This window comes from Zonotrichia leucophrys, chromosome 27 (assembly GCF_028769735.1).
Source record: "Zonotrichia leucophrys gambelii isolate GWCS_2022_RI chromosome 27, RI_Zleu_2.0, whole genome shotgun sequence".
NCBI lineage: Eukaryota > Metazoa > Chordata > Aves > Passeriformes > Passerellidae > Zonotrichia > Zonotrichia leucophrys.
The window spans coordinates 5,662,646-5,681,994 of NC_088196.1; the positions used below are offsets into that span (position 1 = coordinate 5,662,646).

Consider the following 19,349-nt stretch of genomic DNA (forward strand, 5'->3'; position numbering starts at 1 on the left):
GAGCCCCCTGCCCATCCTCCTGCTGTCCCAAAGCTAGGATTTGGCTGTCCCCAAATCCCGAGGATCTGCCGGATGGCAGGCACAGCTACCCCACACCAAAACAGGCTAGGGGACAGCCCCAAAATTCCACATTTTAGCCCCAGTTTGTGACTAAATTTGCTTTCACCATCACTGCCAAGCCCGAGGCTCCTCAGGAGGGAGGTGGAGGGGACCTGGGGTCCCCGTGCCAGGGGTGTCCCTGTGCCAGGGGTGTCCCCATGCCAGGAGGATTTTGGGTGGCACCTCCAGGGGTGCCAAGGAAAGGGGAATGACCCAGCTCTGGGTGGGGGGAAAAAGAGAAAAATCCAAAGGAATTTCAAAGTGCAAGAAGGAAATTGTGCCGGAGCAGGTTTAGGGACGGGGATCCCAAAGGATGGGGCTCCCCAACAGCTTCCAAAGCTTGTTATAACCTCTGGATAGATAAATCCCATTATATATTTAATATATATTTCTATTTCTGAGCAGCCAGCAGCTCTGTCCTGTTCAGAGCTCCAAGCTGGGAGCAGAAAGGGTTTGGTATTATTTTTTTCTCTGTTTTTTTTTTGTTTGTTTGTTTTTCTTTTTTAAGACAACCCTTGTGGTGTGAATCTTAGAGAAAAAAACAAATAAAATAAAATAAACGTTTAAAAAAGGAAATTCAGTGGAGGATTTCGCCGGGGGCGAGCTTTGCCAGCACCATCAGCGCAGCCCCACTGCTGATAACAGGAATAGTGCAAAGCAGGAAGGGCAGTGGGGATGTGCTAAACATGCATGAAGGTCCAAAAATTTGGGATTTGGGGCTCTCCCAAAGGAGTTTCCGTCAGCTGGAGCATTCCCAGGAGCCCTGGATTTACTAGGGATGAGGGAAGGGGCATTGGTGCATTTGGTGTTGGTGTTCCCCTTCCCAGAACTGCTCTAACTGTCCTTCCTTCCTTCCTTCCTTCCTTCCTTCCTTCCTTCCTTCCTTCCTTCCTTCCTTCCTTCCTTCCTTCCTTCCTTCCTTCCTTCCTTCCTTCCACCTATCCATCCCAGCTCAGAGGAAGCCGACCCCCAGTGGATATTCCAGGCTGGAGATGGAATCAAGGTCAAAAGGTGGAGAACAATGGAACTTCTGCCATCTCAGGCTCAGGACTGTGGTCACTGTCCCATTCCTTGGAGATCCCTCTTCCCAGGACCAGTGGAAGAACGTGGTTTTGTGGGAATGATTTGTGGTGGGTGGGAAAACGCAGGGACCGCATTTGGGATTCTCCTCCCCACAAAGATTTTCATCTCCAAACTCTGGTCCAGGAATCCTCTCCCAGGTCCAGGAGCTCCTGACCTTGGACAATTCCAGCTGTGGCCCCAGCTGAGATGTTGGCCTTTGGGAATTCCAGGAGGGAAGGACAGCCCCGCCCCTCCGGCAGCTGGCACAGGTGACAACATCCTCCCAGGTGGTGCCACCTCCTTCCCACCTCTGTCCATCCTCATCCATCTGTCTTTCCAGGCTGGATCATCTTCCAGCTGAAGCAAAGCCCAGTGGGAAAAGCAGGGAAACCTCAGCTTGGGAATTCATCTGGATGTCCCCACCTGGGCATGGCCACCACGTCCTCTCTTGGCAGTGCCACATCCAGGGCCACATCCTTGGACACCGCCAGGTGACATCACATCCTTGCCCAGCAGTGCAACATCCAGTGTTGGCTCTTGGGACATTGCCAGGTGCCACCATGTCCCTTCTCCAGCAGTGCACATCCTTGGACACCTCCAGGTGCCACCACATCCTTCCCTGGCAGTGCCACATTGAGTCCTATTCTTGGGCACCTCCAGGTGCCACCATGTCCTTCCCCGAGGCTCTGGGGGGTCTCTGGTACCGTGGGTGCTTCCCACGCTCCTGGCAGGATCCACTGGAGTCCCCTCCAGCACAGGGAGCAGGGGACAGGTGACCCCACTTTCACTCCTGGTGGCACTGGGGTGATGACAGCCGCTGTGGCTCCCGAGGCTCCTCCTGGGCCATTTCTGGAGCTCCGGGCTCTGCTGGTGCTGCGGGGAAGCCGCGGTCCCCGGGAGAGGATTGGCTGCGGGCTCGGGGCCGGCGGGCTCCTAGCCCTTGTCCTGCGCCAGGGGAGCGCCCTTGTCACCCAGGGGCTGTGGGAACAAACGGGGACACGGCTGGATCAGAGGGGACATGGACTGGCAGGATGGGGACTGGGGGAGGAAGGAATTGCAGGGACAGGAATCAGGGCAAGGGGACAGGGACTGAGGGACAGGGGTTGAGGGTCAGGGACTGGAGGAGGAAGGAATTGCATCCTTCCCCAGCTGTTCCCATGCTGTTCCCAGGGCTGTCCCCAGACTATCCCCACACTGTCCCCACCCTGTCCCAGCCTGTCCCCAGCCTCAGCCCATGCCAGCCCCCTACCCACCGTTCCTTTCGGGGCGCTGCCGTCAGGCTGCAGGCTCAGGAAGGGGTTGGGGGCCATGGCCGGCCCCGAGCCCAGCGGGGGGGTGGCCTGGGGGGCCAGCAGGGCCCCGCCGGGGTTCAGCTGCTGCGGGGACAGCGAGGCCAGCAGGGAGCTCCCGCTGGGCGCGGCCGAGGTCAGCAGCGCGCTGGGGCTGGGGTGCAGCGGGGCCGAGGTGGCAGCCAGCAGGGACAGCTGGGACGAGCCCGACATCTGCAGCCGCTGCAGCTCCCGCTTCTGCTGGATCTGCTGCATCATCTGGAACACGAGCGCCTGCTGCTCCTGCGGGAACAGCCGGGACACGGCTCAGAGCAGGGACAGAGCGGGGATAGCGCGGGGACAGAGTGGGGACAGAACGGGCGGGGATAGAGCAGCAACAGAGCAGGGATAGAGCGGGGACAGAGCAGTGATAGAGCAGGGACAGAGCGGGCACAGAGTGGGGACAGAGCAGGGACAGAGCAGGGACAGAGAGGACACAGTGGAGACAGAGTGCTCTGACACAAATCCTCTACAATTCCAACCCATCAATGCAGCAATTTCAAATCTGTGGAATTCACCATCCCGAAATCCCAAACTGGCTCTGAATTCCTTCCTGAATTCCAGGTGAGCGGGACCCAGGGGAAGCAGGCTCAGAGCTCACCTGCATCCCAAGCAATGCCCTGAAATCCAGGAAAACCTCCCTGAAATCCGGGAAGACCACAGGAATCACTATGGCAACCATCGACCCTCGTGGCAGCTGGAGCTGCCATTGTCCTGTCCCCGTGGGTGACACGGTGATATCAGCTGCCCTCGGAAATTGGCTTTTCCTGGGATATAAAAATAGCCTGACCCAGAAATGCATCCAGAGCAGCAGGCTGGGCTCCTGGGTGGAATGGGCACAGCCCAGCCCTGGTGATAGCGCTGGTGGCACTCCCGTGTCACCCCAGGCAGGGTGGGGACAGCGCCGAGGTCTCTGCAAGGCCAGGGGCTGGGGTTTGCCACCTCAGGGACCTGTTGCCACCTCTCCATCTCCATTCCCGGGACAGGGGGTGCAGGCAGGGAGCCAAGAACCCCAGAGCAGTCAGCTTTTGGGGGCCTTTCAGTGACCCCAAAACCCTGAGCCAGCTGTGGAGCCCCCTGGGCACCTCCAGGTCTCTGTGTGGATGTGTTCACACACGGCTGAGCTGCCTGGGATTGAAACAATTCAGGTTTTATCTCTCTCTCTAGCCCCCAGCAGGGTCCTTGGCATGTTCTGCCTCTCCTGTTGGCCCAGGAAACCTGGGAGCCCGGGGCCAGCCTGGGATCCAGCAGGATTTGCATCCTGGGATGCATCTCCAGGGGGGAACGGCTCTCCCAGTTTCCCCTTCTCGATTTCCCGGAGCTCCCACCTTCTCACCCCCTCAGGATGTGGCAAACTCAGATTAAACTTCTTTCCTTTGGTATAAAAAGAGCCCAAATCCCACCTCCCCTCCCTGGGAGCTGCCACACCCCTAGCCTGGAGCTTTGATCCTCAGGATTTGGGATGCTTCCTTATCCTAAATTCCCAAACCAGCTCTGAATTCCCTCACCCAGTCCATAGCGGGTTCAGACTCAAAAGGCTCAGAGGATTCAAGGACAGGAGAGAACCTCCAGTTTTAATTTCAGATTTTCCTCTCTGTTCTGAGTTTTTCCCAGCACCACTAGCCTCCCCTCCGTCCCTTACCGGGTTAAGCGGCTGGGAAGTCAGGAGCTGCTGCAGCTGCTGCAGCTGCTGCTCGTGCTGCTGCAGGACGTGCCGCTGCTGCTCCGTCAGGGGGCTCAGGCTCGCCACGCTGTGGGAACACAGAGAGACACAGCAGCTGAAAAGATTTCCTTCCATGCCCAGCAGCATCCCAGGTGCAGGAGTGAGGGAGGATCGTATTTGTGAGAAGCAACATTTGGCAAGAGCTGGGAAACGCCTTGGTTGAGCTCTCCAGCTCTCTGCGGGAACACGTGCAGGTAAATTCACCAGGGATACATGGATAATTCTGCAGCTTGTGAAGGACCAGGGGTCCAATTTAGTGGCTGCTAAAATTCCTGTTGGTCCTCTCCCTATGGACACAATGGCTGGTGAACACTGGGCACTAAGCCAGGCTCCCCAAGCCAGGCTTGGGGACAGCTCTCCAGAGCGGCCAGCGCGGCCAGAACCGCTCCCTCCCTCCCTCCCCGGCGCTGAGCTGGGCTGCAGAGGGCAGCGCCGCCCGTCCTCACCTGCTCAGGCTGGTGGAGAGCTGCAGGGCCGGGGCCGCGCTCGGAGGCGGGGCGGGCTGCGCTCCGTTCAGGCTCCCCAGGATCCCGTTGAGCGGCATCTGCTGGGCTCCGGCCAGACTGCCCAGCAGGCCGTCCACCATGGGCACCGCCGAGAGGCCGTGGCTGCCCCCCGAGGCTCCGGCCAGCCCCCCGCCCGCCGCCCTGGCCAGGCCGTTCACCTGCTGCGCCCCGGGCAGCGGCAGCGAGGCGGGGCTGGGCTGCAGCATGGGCAGGGGCGGGGGGGTGCTGTGGAAGGACAGGGAGGAGCTGCTCCTGCTGGGACAGCCCGAGTGAGGGTCCTGGGGGAGAAACGGACACAGAGCATCGGGCTGGGGCGACTGCCCCGGGGCAGCTCGGGGTTGGAAGGGGGGAGCTCGGGTGGCTCGAGTACGAGGGGTCCCAGAACTCAGAGGGGTCCCAGAGCCCTGCTGGATGTCCAGGATCACCTGGAAGCGCTCTCACCTGGCGCTCCAGCTCTCAGCTACTCTATCCGCTGCATGGAGAACCTGATCTCTGAGCCTGGGCTAGCAGGATTTACCAGCTGGCTACCGAGCCCTGGGGCTGCTGTGCTGCCCCTGCCCGAGGCCCTGCCCGGCCGCCGGTGCCCGCAGGGGCAGCTGTACCTCGGAGGACGTGGAGAGCGAGTTCTCGATGCCGAAGCTATTCTTGCACGGGGGGCTCTTGCTGATGCTCAGGGAGTCACCGCCGCAGACTGGGAGGGGAGAGGGGCAAGGCAGCAGAGTCAGGGCTGGACCCTGAGGTGGCGGTGGGACAGATCCTGCCCACTGTGACCCTTCGGCCACCCCCGGGGCACAGGGACACGTCCCTGGGTGCCCTCAGCTCCGGTGCCCTCAGCCCTGGTGCCCTCACCATTGGCGGGCAGGATGTACTGGGACTGGCTGCCCGGGCCGTTGCTGCTGGTGACTACGGGGAAGGGGACAGACAGCTGGACATTGAGCAGCTGCAGCCGCTCCTTCTTGGCTGTCAGCGTCATGATCTGCTCCTGCAGCCGCTGGTTCTCCTTCTGCAGCGAGTGCAGTGCCTTCAGCATCTCCACAACTGCGGGGGGACGGAGGGAGGGCAGGAACAAATGGAGGAGAGGGAAGGGAGGAAAGAGGAAAGGGGATCACAGAATTCCCAGTCAAACCCCAGAGCGGGAGGGACCGGCCCCACAGCGCTGCACCCCCTCTTCCCCCTGGCACACACTGGGCCTTTGTCGACGCCCTGCTCCGCTGCCCACGGGCACAACCCCAAAATACCAGCGGCTCCCACCCCGAGAGCCCCGGGAGCTGCCCCGCCGCACTCACTGTTCACCCCGGCCTCGCCGTTGCCCTGCTTCTCCAGGAGTTGCTCGATGTTGGGGGTGGCCTGCGGGACATTGTCCAGCTGCCCGCTGCTGCTGCACGACACGGTCTGGTCGAAGAGGGTCGGCAGGCTGCTGATGGGGGACCTGGGGGGGCCGGGGGCGTCAGGGGGACCCTGCTCCACTACCGGCTCTATCCCGGCTCCATTCCTACTGAATTCCCGCTCCATTCTTGTTCCATTCCCTGCTCCCATGGCTCCTCTGCCTGGCGCTGAGTGGCCGCAGCCCTCCGGGTCCTCCCATCCCATCCCATCCCATCCCATCCCATCCCATCCCATCCCATCCCATCCCATCCCATCCCATCCCATCCCATCCCATCCCAGCCCGTCCCGTCCCGCCCCGTCCCGTCCCGTCCCATCCCATCCCATCCCACACCCCAAGGAGCGGGGCAGGAGCTGTTTCAGTCCCCCCCAGGCTATGTCCTGTCCCCGCTGTCCCCAGGGACACTCACATGGAGGACAGGCTCTCCTGCGGGGACGTCCCTCGGCAGCCGAAGCCGCAGTCCTCCAGGTCGGGCTCTGCGCGGGGACAGGGACAGAGGGCCCGGGGTCAGCGGCGCCCGGTGCCCGGTGAGTGCTCGGTGTGTGCCCGGTGAGTGCCCGCTGGGGGGCACCGAGTGGTGCCAAGCGGCACCAGAACCCAGCAGTCCCGGGAAGTACCGAACTGCAGCGAACCGCAGCGAACCGCACCGAGCAGCACCGAGCAGCACCAAGGGTACCAAGCCTCACCGAGCAGCCCTGGGCAGCACCGAGCGGCCCCGGGCAGCACCGCACCGAGCAGCGCCGGCCCCACGCTGCGCAGGGCGGCCCCGCCGGCGCCTCCCCCGGGGAGGAGCCGCTGGCACCGCCTGGCACCTCGGCACGGTCGGGACGGTCACCCCGGCAAGGTCACCCCGGCGCCGCTCTGCGCCCGGCCAGGCGGAGCTCTGCAAAGCCTGGAGCCGGTTTTGCCGGAGCCGCCGGGGGACGGGGCCGCAGGGAGGGAAGGAGGGACAAATCCCGTGCCAGGCCCTGCCCCCGGCCCCCGGCCCCGGCTGGATGCGGTAATCCCAGTGGATCGGCTGTCAGTCTCCAGGGAGTGACAGAATCAGGTTGGAGCAGAGCTTTAATGTCAGCCGGGACTGAGGATCCTTCCCCCAGAGCCGGCCCGGGTTCCTGGAGGTTTCCAAGGGCTCCCTAAGGAGCTTCAAGGGAATCATGGAATGGTTCGGGTTGGAAAAGCCCTCCAAGGTCAGGAGGGCAATCATTAACCCAGCCCAGTCCTATTCCCACTCAGCCTGTTCCCAAGTGCCACATCCACGCAGTTTGGAACACTTCCAGGGACGGGGACTTGTTCCAATGCCTGACCACCCTTCCCATGAGGAAATTTCCCCAATATCCAACCTAAACCTCCCCTGGCCCAGCCTGAGGCCATTCCCTCTCCTTCTGTCCCCATTCCCTGGGAGGAGACCCCAGCCTCCATGGCTGTCTCCTCCTGTCAGGGACTTGTGGTGATCCAGAAGGTCTCTCCTGACCCTCCTTTTCTCCAGGATAAACATTCCCAGCTCCCTCAGCCACTCCTGGCACTTCAAACCCTTCCCTGGCCATGCTCCAGTCCCTCCATGCCCTTTTTGGGAGGATCCCAAAACTGCCCCCAGGATCTGAGCTGTGCCCTCAGCAGTGCCCAGCTCAGCTTTGGCATCCAGAACCTTCCTCCAGAGCCATCCCTGTGCCCCAGGAAATCTGGGATGGGGCTGCTGTGCACATGTGCAGGATATCTGCCATTCCAAGGGTAATCCAGGATAAATCCCATATTTATCTTCCCATCCCTGGAATGCTCACTCCCTTTTTCCCTGGGCCCTGTCAGATGTGGTGGCTCCAACCTCAGCTGCCTCCCTGCTCCTCCTCTACTTTCCCACACATTCCCACGGGCAGGAATCTGGGAAATCTCCTGCAGGGAATGCCGGGATTCCTAACAGGATATCCAGAGCAGGGATTTCCTGCTGCTGCTGGGAATGACCAAACCCAGCTGGGGCTGGGCAGCTCCTCCAGACAGGGCTAGGGGATCCTGGCTCTTTGGGAATGTCCTACTGAGACATTCTTCCAGGCAGGAATAATCCATGTTATATCCATAATTCCTGGATGTTGCCAGAATCTCCCAGTGCAGGATCCTGGAGCAGCTTCCAGTGCTGGAATTGGCTCCAGGAGAGCTGGAGAGGGGTTTGGGACAAGGGAGGGATGGATAGGACATAGGGAATGGGTTTATACTGGAATAGAGCAGCGATAGATGGGGTTTTGGGAAGGAATTCCTCCCGGTGAGGGTGGGGATGGAATTCCCAGAGAAACTGTGGCTGATCCATCCCTGCAAGTGTCCCACGCCAGCTTGGAGCACCCTGGGGTAAAGGGAGGTGTCCCTGCCCATCTTTAACCCAACGCAAACCACGGGCACGCATTCCCCAGGAGCACCCAATTCTCCAGGGACATTCATTGTCCAGGGTCACTCGTTATCCAGGGATATTCATTCTCCTGGAACATCCAATTATCCAGGGATATCCATTCTCCTGGGCCACCCAGTTATCCTGGGACATGCATCATTATCTAGGGACACTCATTATCCAGGGCCACCCAATTCTCCAGGGCCACCTATTGTTCATGGACATTCACTCTCCTGAGACATCCATTTTCCAGAGATATCCATTCTCCAGGGATATCCATTCTCCAGGGTCACCCATCATCATCCAGGGCCACTCATTATCCAGGGACATCCAATTATCCTGGGACAGCCATTATCATCCAGGGACACTCATGATCCAGGGACACCCATTTTCCAGGGACACTTGTTATCCATGGACATTCATTCTCCAGGGACACCCATTTTTCAGGGGGCACCCATGATCCAGGGACACCCATTCTCCAGGGACACGCCCGAGGTGCAGTTGGCAAAGACACCATCCCTGTCCCCCCACGGCAGCCCTGGCTGTCACCTTGAGGGACAGCAGCTGGAAAAGCTGGGAATGCAGCGGCGGCCTCCTGTCCTGTCCTGTCCTGTCCTGGTGGGAGAGCCCTCAGGAATGCCAATCCGGACATACCTGGGAGTTCACATACCTGCCCGGCTGCTCTCCGGCTGGCTGAGGAGGGGGTTCAGGGACAGCCCGGACGTCAGCGGGCTCCCAAAAATGTGCGAGGAAGGAAGGCTGAAGGTGGAACCCGCCAGGGAAAACACCTGCACGGGAAGCAGGAAAATATCCTCGTTATTGCAGCTCTTCCCAGCTCCCATGTTAAAAATATCTGCTGGAAGTCTGGTGAGAGGCTTGGCACATTCTGAGAGCTGGCTGGGAGCCAGGAGCCCTGGGAATGGTGTGGATCCAATTGCTCTTCCCAGTGGAAGTGTTCCCAATCCTGAGTGTTCCCTGTCCCAATTGTTCCCATTCCCAAGTGTTCCCTGTCCTGAGCATTCCCATTCCCAACTGTCCCCATTCCCGATTATTCCCAATCCCAAATTTACCAATCCTGAGTGTTCCCATTCCCGACTGTCCCCAATCCTGACTGTTCCCAATCCTGACTGTCACCATTCCCGCGTGCCCCCAGTCCCGAGCCCCGGCCCGTCCCAGGCCTCACCTGTGTGGTGGATCCGGCGGAGGAGGAGGCGGGGATGGAGCTGGCGAAGGGCGACCGGCTGAGCTGGGGCAGGGCGGCGCCGCCCTGGTGCGGGAGCAGCCCCGAGGGCAGCGGCGTGCTGCACACCGCCCGCAGCGCCGCGCCCAGCGGGATTGGGTCCTTGTTGCTCGTGTAGATCCCTGCAGGACACAGATTCCAGTTTATCCTGCTAATCCCCAGGGAGAGATCCATTCTGATCCCGCCTCTTCCCAGGGAGAGATTCCTTTTGATATGGCCTCTCCCAAGGGAGAGGAGATTCCTCAACTTTTGGGAAGCTGATCCAAGGGAGGTTCCAGGGTGAAGGAAGAGGATGTGGATTTTTATAGATTCAGGAGACAGAACCCTGTGCAGGCAGGTCTGGACATGGCTAAACGCACTGGAAAATTCTGGAAAAGGTGGGAAAAGGGATCTGAGCACACCTGAATCCCTCAAGGGGGGACCCACCTGAGCCCAGCAGTGGCGACTCCATGCTGAGGCTGGGCAGACTCCCGGGGTGGCTGAAGCTCCGGGAAGAATTCCCGATGCTAGAGCTGACGAGGGATCCCCCGGAGAAGGGAGAGGAGGAGGTGGAGGTGGACCCAGCCAGCTGGGCCCCCAAAACCTCTTTGCCTTTGCCCGCCTTGGGCCTGCCAGGGCCATGCTTGTTCTTCTTGCTGCCCTTGTGCTTCTTCTCCTTGAGCACCTCTCCCTCCTCGGAGCCCAGCGACGGCATCCGCTTGTGGCCGCTCCCGGCGGCGCCAGCCGTGCCACCCGTGCCACCCGCGGGGCCACCAAGGGTGCTGGAGGCTTTGTAGTCCACGGGTGAGGCGTCGCGGGCTCGGGGCTGGCCCACGGCTGAGGTGGAGAAGCGCATGATAGAGCCGAAGCCGGAGAAGATGACCTTCTGCTCGAAGACGTCGGCCTTGGGGCCCTCAGAGAGTGGCGAGCAATGCGAGGAGGAGCTGGAGCTGGTGGCCTTGCGGAACTTCTCATCCTCCTGCTCCAGCTTGGGGAAGGGCGCGAAGTCCTGGGAGCCGGGCAGGCTGCAGGAGGAGCCTGGGGACACATGGGGTCAGCCCGAGGGGCTGGGGAGGGGTCCTGGTGCTTCATTGCTCTCCTCCCTTCTCCCTCATCCCTCTGGTTTTCTCCTTCATCCCTTGCCTCCCTGTACTTCATCACTCTCTTCTTCTTCCTCCTCCATCCCTCTCCTTTTCTCCATCCCTCCCCTCTTCCTCCCTCCCCTCTCTCCTTTCTTCTCCTTCCTCTCCCTCCTCCTCCTCCTGCCCCTCACCGGCCGTCTGGAAGGTTCCTCCAGCTGGGGCAGATCCAAAGCCTGCGGAGCTTTTCCCACTTCCCATCTTCTTGCCCTTGTGGCTGCTGCCGTGGCTCGAGGATTTCCTGCCCTTGGCCTCTGCCCTGGCCACCTCTGAGCTCTCCTTGGTGGCCTCGTGGTGGCTGCTGGAGCCCTGGGAGGGGACAGACACTGGGGTGACCCCAGGGACCAGAGCTGGCTGCAGCCGGGGCTCCTTTTTTCCCTATTTCCCTGATTTTCCCATTTTCCCCAAATTTCCTGATTTCCACAATTTCCCCCCTCTGAAGTGGGAATTGCCCCCTCTGCCCACCCAGGGCTACTCAGTTCGGGTCGCTCCTGGCACAAAAGGGACTTTGGGACATCTCCTGCTGCTCAGTGGCACCGAGAATTCCATCCCAGGGATTGGGCTCATCCCAGGAAACCACAGGGGATTAAAGGGGGAAGGGAGCGGAGTCTCCAGCTCCAAAAACCTCCGGATTTTGGAAACCTCCCAGTTCCATTGGGGATTTCAGATTCCTGCCTCAGGTGTGCTGCTCCCACCACTCCCATCCCACCTGGGGGATTTCCTTGGGAATGGGGTGGGATCAGAGATTCCCTGGGGGAATTTCCTCATCCTTGGCATGGGACAGGAGATGCCCTGGGATCCCTGCAGCCATCCCAAAGCTCTGGCTGGGAATATTCCCAGGGGTTGGAGCAACACCAGATGTTCCCAAATTCCAGCTGAGCTGCAGGAGCCAGGGGAGACAGGAGGGTGAAGAACCTGGGCAGATGCCAGGAAATCCAGAATTTTGGGATGAGAGGGAGAATTATGGGAATTCAGCCGGGGGGAAAGAGGGATGAACCCAAACCCAGATCCCTCAAATCCCAATTCCCTTCAAATCCAGACCCAAGGACTCCAAAGTCACCCATTTTAGGTAACATTACAACCAAAATTAAAAATATTCCTGTAATTATGGGTTAGCCCAAAATGTGGGACCTTCCTGACATCCCTGACGCTGACCGAGCCCTCTTTGGGATGAATCCTGGGATCCAAGTCCATCCCTGGAGTTAATCCCTCGACAGCTGCAGGCGCCAGATGTGCCCGGAATTTGAAGGGATGAGAACAGGGGAATTCCGGGGAGAGAGAATTGGGATTTTCTCCTGCCAGCCCCAGATGCGGGAATTAAACCGTCCTGGATTTATGGGCTCAGCAGGAGAAATTGTCCTGATTTTTCCTCAGGAAGGGAAGGGGAGAGGGGCCTGGGGGTGGGAATGGCCTGGTGAGAATGCCCTTTTCCCAGTTTTCGGGGTGGAATTTCCTGCCCCTTTTCCCTGTTTTTATTGGGTGGATTTTCCTGCCCTTTTCCCAGTTTTCTAGGTGGACTTTCCTGTCCCTTTTCCCTGGGTTTTTGGGTGCATTTTCCTGGCCTTCCCTATTTTCTGGGTGGATTTTCCTGCTCCTTTCCCCGATTTTTTGGCTGGATTTTCTGGGTGGATTTTCCTGCCCCTTTTCCCAGTTTCCTGGGGGATTTTCCCCAGTACCTTCTCAGCAGCCATGGCCACAGGTGCTGGGGGGAGGCTGTTGGGGGAATCCGGCCGCTTTTTGTGCTTCTGCTTCGGCCTCTCCTTGTCCTTGCGGCTCTGGAAAAAAAAAACAGGAACTTCTGGAATGCCAGAATTCCCAACACTGGGAAGGGCAGTGACAGATCCCATAAAGAAATTTTAATAAATCCCCATTCCAGCAGTTTTCCAGCACCTGATCCCATAAACAAATCCTGTCAATTTAGGGGATTTGGGGAGTTTTGGGGATTTTCTCACCTTTTTTGGCCGCTCGTGGTGGGACAGGTGCTTTTCCTGGGCTGGGGATGCTGAGCGGCTCCTCCTGCCCGGGAGAAAGGAGCTGGTCCCGGAATGGCGCGAGGTCTTCTGGGGGAAAACAGGAGGAAAATGGGGAAAAAGGGGGGGGAAAACAGGAAAAAAACCCGAGGGAAAGGGTAAAGGAAAGAGGGGAAAGGGGAAAAAATAGAGGGAAAAGGGGGAAAATGAGGAAAAAGGGAAAAAAAGGGGGAAGAGGAAGAAAGAGGGAAAAGGAGAAAGGAAAGATGGAAAATGGGAAAAAAGAGAAAAAAGAGAAAAAAGAGAAAAAAGAGGGGGAAAGGGGAAAGAAAAGAAGGAAAGGGGAAAAAAAGAAGGAAAAGGGGGAAGAAGATGAAAAAGGATGAAAAAAGATTGAAAAGGAGAAGAGAGAAAAGGGCAAGAAAAATAAATTAATTTTTTTTTAATAAATAAAAGTTCTCCAAATAAATAAAATTCCCTAAATAAATCAAACCCACCAAATAAAATAAAAAATCCTGAAATACATGAAAATTTCCAAAATAAATAAAAAATGTCCTCAAGAAATGAAATTCCCAAAACAAATGAAATTCCCTGAATAAATAAAAGTTCTCCAGATAACTGGGAACTTCCAGAATCCCTGGAATTCCTGGATCTCACCATTTTGTTGAAGTGGTATTTGCAGTAGCCGCAGTATTTGACATTGTCGACCTCCAGCACCTCCTCCTCACACAGGAGCCCGGCCATCTGTGCACTGATCCCAGGAAAAACAGGGAAAATCCAGGACAATCAGAGGGAAAACAGGGAAAAAATGGGAAAATTGGTAGGAAAACAGGGGAAACTCGAGAAAATCAGCAGGAAAATGGAGGAAAAAAAAAGAAAAATCAGCAGGGGAAAAAAAAAAAAGGAAAATCCATCAGATTCCACAGGTTCCAATGGAATTCCTGAACTTTGGGAACTTCCTGGAAAAACCTAGAAAAATCTCCTGGGTGAGGAGGAAGAAGGGGCAATTCCAGTCCTAAATAACCCCATGGGGGGCATCAACCCCAAACTCCACAACCCTGAGGGAACGAGCCCCCCGAGCCAGGGCAGAGAAGGAGCAGCTGGGGGCACATTCCAGAGGGAATTCCCGGGGATCTCACCAGGTGACATGGAAGGCCTGGCGGCAGCCGTGACGGTTGCAGGCCATGCAGGCCCCCGAGGCCGCCTTGCTCTCCCGCCCTTGCTCCTCGCAGATGTAGCAGGTCTGGAAAGGGGGAAAAAAAAGGGGAAAAAACCACATTTTCCAAGAGGAAAAGCCTCCAGGGATTCCCAAATGTCATGGAATGTGTTGGGTCGGGAAGGGTTTTGAAGCTTGGTGAGTTCCAGTCTTTCCCACCTTCCACTCCTGTCAACAAATTTCTGGGGCATCGAGGAAATTTTGAGGGATTTCTATGAAAATTCCAGGATACTCCCCGGTGGGATACACAAAACTTCTCCTTTTTCCCCAAAATCCCAACCGTCCCATCGGAATCAACATGGAATTCCATGGATTCCTTTGGTTCCAGTTGTTCCACCATGAAATTCCTCAAATTCCCATTTTCTCCCCCAAAACCCATCAAAATATGGAGGATCCAACACAGAATTCCATAGATTCAGTTGGCTCAAGTCGTCCCACCAAGAAATTCCTGAAATTCCCATTTTCTCCCCAAAAATACGGAGGATCCAACAGCGAATTCCATGGATCCAACTGGTTCCCATCGTTCCACAAAGAAATTCCTCAAATTCCATCAATTTGGGGAAGATAGATGGGGAAGACCAAAAATTTCTTAGCAAAGCCAGGGATTTCCTTGGTTTTTAATGGAATCTGAGCAGCTGTGGGGTCAGGATAATCCGGGAAGGAACCGTGGGGAGACGGGATGATCCCAAAATCCCAAAATCCCAGATTTTACCTTGTTGAAGCGGTCGTGGGGGACGTACTGGAGCACGATGGGCTCCATGGTGAGCACGTTGGCAAACTGCACCTCGGGGATGTATAGGGCACACACCACGTGGGCCCAGCCTGGAAAAGGAAGGGAAAATGGGAATTCAGTCCGAGAACCCCCCCCCAAAAAAAATTCCATGCCAGAAAAATATTCTGCCTCCAAAAACCCCCATGTCAATCAAACTACACGTCAAAAACATCTCTGTTGCAAAAAATATCCTCCATCCTAAAAAAAGTTCCATGCCAAAATAGCCTCTATTTTGGCATGGAACCCAAAAATTCTTCACCCCCCCAGAAAATCTCAATCCTTAAAAGCTTCTGTGCCTAAAAAACCTCCATCCCAAAAATTCCCGTCCCAAAAAACCTCTGTCTCCATAAAAAACTCCATCTCAAAAATTCCATCCCCAAAAACCTGCAGGAAAATCCCGCATGGAAAATCCTCTGGGATGGGGCCTGGATCCCACCGTGATCCCACAGATGGGAAATTCCTGTGGGATCAACCCCAAAATCCCACAATTTTGGCCTCATTTTGACTCCAATCCAAGCTCAGGCAGGGAAAAAACCACCTCCTTTGGTGGAGGCTCCAAAAAGGGAATTTTGTGGGCAAAAGGGGGAGGGTGGATTTTGGGATTTTCCAGGTGGGAATTCCATGGCTCACCCCCATTGTCCGTGCGCTTCAGGGCTCCATCCTTGTGGGGACACAGCTCGCACCTCTGAAAGGGAGAAAAACCACCAAAATTCACCCGATTTCATTGATAAAATTCAAATTTCATCAGCTGTAATTGATAAAATTTAAATTTAATAAATAAAATTTGTCAGATTTCAGCTATAAAATTCAGATTCCATCAGGTTTAATTAGGTTTAATTGATGACAAAGAAATTTCATCAATAAAATTCAAATTTCATGGATAAAATTGAAATTTAATCAAATTCAATTGATAAAATTGAAAATTCATCAATAAAATTGACATTTAATCCCAAAAATGCAAATTTCATCAATAAAATTCAAATTAAATAAAATTTAATCTATAAAATTCAAAATAAATCTATAAAATTCAAATTGAATAAAAATTAATCAATGAAATTCAAATTTCATCCATTTAATTCCAAGTTTAGGACCAGAAAATCCCTATTTTTGCCTCAAAAAGGAGCTGCTGCAGAAAAGGACTGTGGGAATGAGGACTGAGGCGGTTATGGGGAACAAAAACCTCAAAAAAAGCCCTAAAAATTTGATTTAAATGTCTAGGGCAAAGTTTTGCTTTTGGGGCTTTTTTAGGGCCAGTTTTAGGGGCTGTGGTTGAGGAGCAAAACCGAAAGCAGCAACTCAGAGTAAAAAAGAAATTGAGTTTTTATCTCTCTCTGCTCCTTCCTTCCGCCTCTCATGAGGTTTTTTCCCTCCGGTTTTCGGGAGAAGTTTTGGTTGTATGGTCGTGGTTGAGTTTGGTGTCACCCCAAATCCAGGCTGAGAGGTGTGGGGTTGTTTTTGGGGTGCCCCAAAATCTGGTGTAGGAAAATCTCTCCTGTGATTTCTTTTTGGGGGTTTTTGAATTTTTAAAAAGGCCCCACACCCAAAAATCTTGGAGAACTCCATCCATTATTTTTCCCTACTCACCACTCGGGCGGCTCTTTCCTGGGATTCACATTTCCGGCAGAACCAGGGGCCGGTGGGAACCTGGACAATTCCATAACAAGCTGGGGGAAAAGGCAAAAAAACCCAAATTAAACAATTTTAAATCCATTCATTTCTAATTTCTTGGGGGTTTAAAAATGTTTGGAGCAGGCTTGAAATAAACAGGAGGAAAATCAGGGAGAAAAACTAGCTCAGCACCAAGAAATCTTGAGAGAAAAAAAAGCAAAATAAACAAAATAAAATAAAAATGTAAAATATTGAGGAAACCATGAGTGGTAAATGGAGGCCCCTAAAAAGGATTAAGAGCATTTATAAATTGTATTTTTTGCTCATTTTTGACCTTTTTTTCCCCTAGTTTTGGGGATTTTCTCCTCTTTGGGACACAACTTTTCATTAAAAATTCAGGATATTCACGGAACTATGTGATGGAAAACAAGAGCTCTATAAAGAAGTTAACGCCATTAATAATTTTTATTTTCAGCTCATATTCTGCCTTTTCCCCTTGTTTTTCCCTGTTTTCCCCTGGCAGCCCCTACTGGCTCCAGCTGAGCTCGTTCTTGGCTCTCAGCCTGGGCTAAAGATGGACCCGGGGCTTCCCGGGAATTTCACTCTCCCTGTTTACTTCCCACTTCTCTTCCCAGTTTTACCCCATTTTCCCCTGATTTCCCCATTTTCCCCTGCTTTGTCCCTGTTTTTTACCATTTATCCCTGTTTTTTCCTCTTTTTTCTCACTGTTTATTTCCTGTTTCCTTCCCTGTTTTTCTCTGAGTCCCCAGGGTTCCTTTTTGGGGTTTGAGTTATTTGGGGAATAAAAACCTCCCCAAAGCCACAGGGGCTGGGCTGGGCTCCAAAAGGGGAATCACCACATCCTGCAGGGCCCCCAAAAACCCCAAATAAACTCCTTGAACTTCCCACATGCACAGACTGAGACTCAAACCAGGCTCAGAGACTTTTCCTGACCCTCTGGAGCTGGTCCTGCACTTCTGAAACTCTTCTTGAAAATCTGAAACTTTTCTTGAAAATCTGAAACTCTTCTTGATGATCTGAAACTGTTTTTGAAAATCTGATACTGTTCCTGACCCTTAAAAGCTGTTATTGAATATTTGGAACTCAACCCGACACTCTGGAACTGCTCCTGACCCCTAAAAACTGTTCCTGACCCCCTGAAGTTCCTCCTGTGCTTCTGGAACTCTTCTTGAAAATCTGAAACTCTTCCTGATGCTCTGGCGCTGTTCTTGAAAATCTGAACCTGTTCCTGCCCCTCTGGATCTGGTTTGGAAAATCCAAAACTCTTCCTAAGACTCTGGAACAGCTCTTGCCTCTCTCCAACTGTTCCTGACCCTCTGAAGCTGTTCTGGACACAGGATCACAGACAGGGCCGGACGCAGGGACAGGGACAGGGCTGGACACGGGGACGGAGCCGGACCCAGGGACAGAACCAGAACCGAGCACAGGGAATGGACGAGAGCGAGCAGAAGGAGCTGGAGATGCACCGGGACAGGAACGGGATAAAAACAACAACCGGGACAGGGATGGGCAAACAACAACCGGGATATTGATGGGAAAAAACAACAACTGGGAAATTGATGGGATAAAACGACAACTGGGAAATTGACAGGCGAAAACAACAACCGGGACAACAGGTCAACAACAACCAGGACAGGAACGGGATAACATCAGCCGGGAAAACAGCGCGGCCCGAGCAGCCCGGAACCCTGGGCGCATTCCAAACAAACCGAGCAGGGATCGCCACTCCTCCGCTGCCTCGAATACCGATTTTAATCCGGATTTGTTTTGTTCACCGAGCCGAGGACAAACTTTCCGGGCCCGCTACCGAGCGCTGGGGGCGGGCTCGGAGTCATTTAAAATGCAAATCGCCCGTGTCGCCGGGAGCAGCGGGCGGAGGAGGCGGAGGAGGAGGAGGAGGGAGGCTGCCTTCCTCCCTCCCTACCCTCGCAGGAGGCAGCTCCGGGCCCCGCCGCCCCCTCCGGTTCTTCCCCGCGCCCCCCAGCACCCTCGGGCCGGGCTGGGGGCGGCTGCGCCTCTTCCCCTCCTTCCCCTCCCCACTAAACCGGGGGGGGCAGCGGAGAAATCCCCCCGCTCGCCACCCCCGGGGGGGCTCCGCTGCTGCCCCAACTCCTCCCCGGCCGTGTCCCCGCCGTGTCCCCCCCTCCGCGGCCGCGCCACCTCGGCGGCGACACCGTTATTTGGAACAATAGCGCTAAAACAAAGCGCGCCCCCCCCCGCCGCCGCCGCCGCCGCCCCCATTCTCACCCCGCCCCGTCCCCGGGGGGTTTCGAGGGGCTCGGGGAGGGGCTCGGGGGGGCCGTGCCCGGCTCACCTTGGTGCACGGCCACATTGCAGCCGTGGCCGTCGCAGTAGACGAGCGGGTTCTCCGCCCAGCCGCGCTCGTCGGAACACACACAGCAGCCTCCCACCATCTCCTTCATACTTCCAGGAGGGTTTCCTGCCCCCCCGCCTCCCTCTGCGCGCTCCTCCTCCTCCTCCTCCTCCTCCTCCGTGCTGCCCCCTCCCCGCCTCTCCCGGGGGGACCGCCGGGGGGGACAGCGGGGACAGAGAGAAGCCGCAAGAGCGGGCGGGGCGAGGCGCTGACGAAGGCACCGGGGGACAGCGCGGGGACAGCGGGGGGTGGCGGATGTGGCCCCGCACCACGCAGGTCCCCCCCTCCCTTTCTGCCTGTCCCCCTCTTTCTGCTCGTTCCCCTCCCGTTTATTCCCGTCCCCCCCGTTTATCCCGGTCCCCCGTCTTGTCCCCGTCCCCCCCGGTTCGTCCCCATCGCCCCCAGTTTGTCCCAGTCCCCCCCAGTTTGCCCCCGTGTCCCCGCCCCCCCCCCCCCCCGGTACAATCATGGCGGCGCCGCCCGCACGTTCCGGTAAAATTTGCGGTTCACGGATCTCGGCGCGGCCGGGCGGGCGGGTTTGCGAGCGGGTGATATTT

The 19,349-nt window shown here is 56.1% G+C and overlaps 1 protein-coding gene across 2 annotated transcripts; it reads right to left on the reverse strand.

The window, feature by feature from the left end:
* Window positions 1-766: 766 nt before the first annotated feature.
* On the reverse strand, window positions 767-19,219 carry MLLT6 (MLLT6, PHD finger containing). 2 transcript variants are annotated; one of them, XM_064733449.1, is made up of 20 exons: window positions 18,733-19,219; window positions 16,374-16,453; window positions 15,420-15,474; window positions 14,730-14,839; window positions 13,941-14,044; window positions 13,459-13,552; window positions 12,784-12,888; window positions 12,508-12,606; window positions 10,966-11,140; window positions 10,140-10,730; window positions 9,657-9,835; window positions 9,144-9,261; window positions 6,512-6,578; window positions 6,005-6,147; window positions 5,568-5,756; window positions 5,321-5,409; window positions 4,659-4,996; window positions 4,132-4,240; window positions 2,415-2,732; window positions 767-2,139 (listed from the first exon to the last, which is right to left on the reverse strand). In XM_064733449.1, exons 1-20 carry the CDS (start codon window positions 18,839-18,841, stop codon window positions 2,095-2,097), a joined length of 3,117 nt encoding a protein of 1,038 aa, XP_064589519.1. In that variant the 5' UTR covers window positions 18,842-19,219; the 3' UTR covers window positions 767-2,094. The 2 variants fall into 2 exon arrangements, with proteins under 2 accessions (XP_064589519.1, XP_064589518.1); XM_064733448.1 differs by having other exon boundaries at window positions 12,784-12,891.
* Window positions 19,220-19,349: the final 130 nt, after the last annotated feature.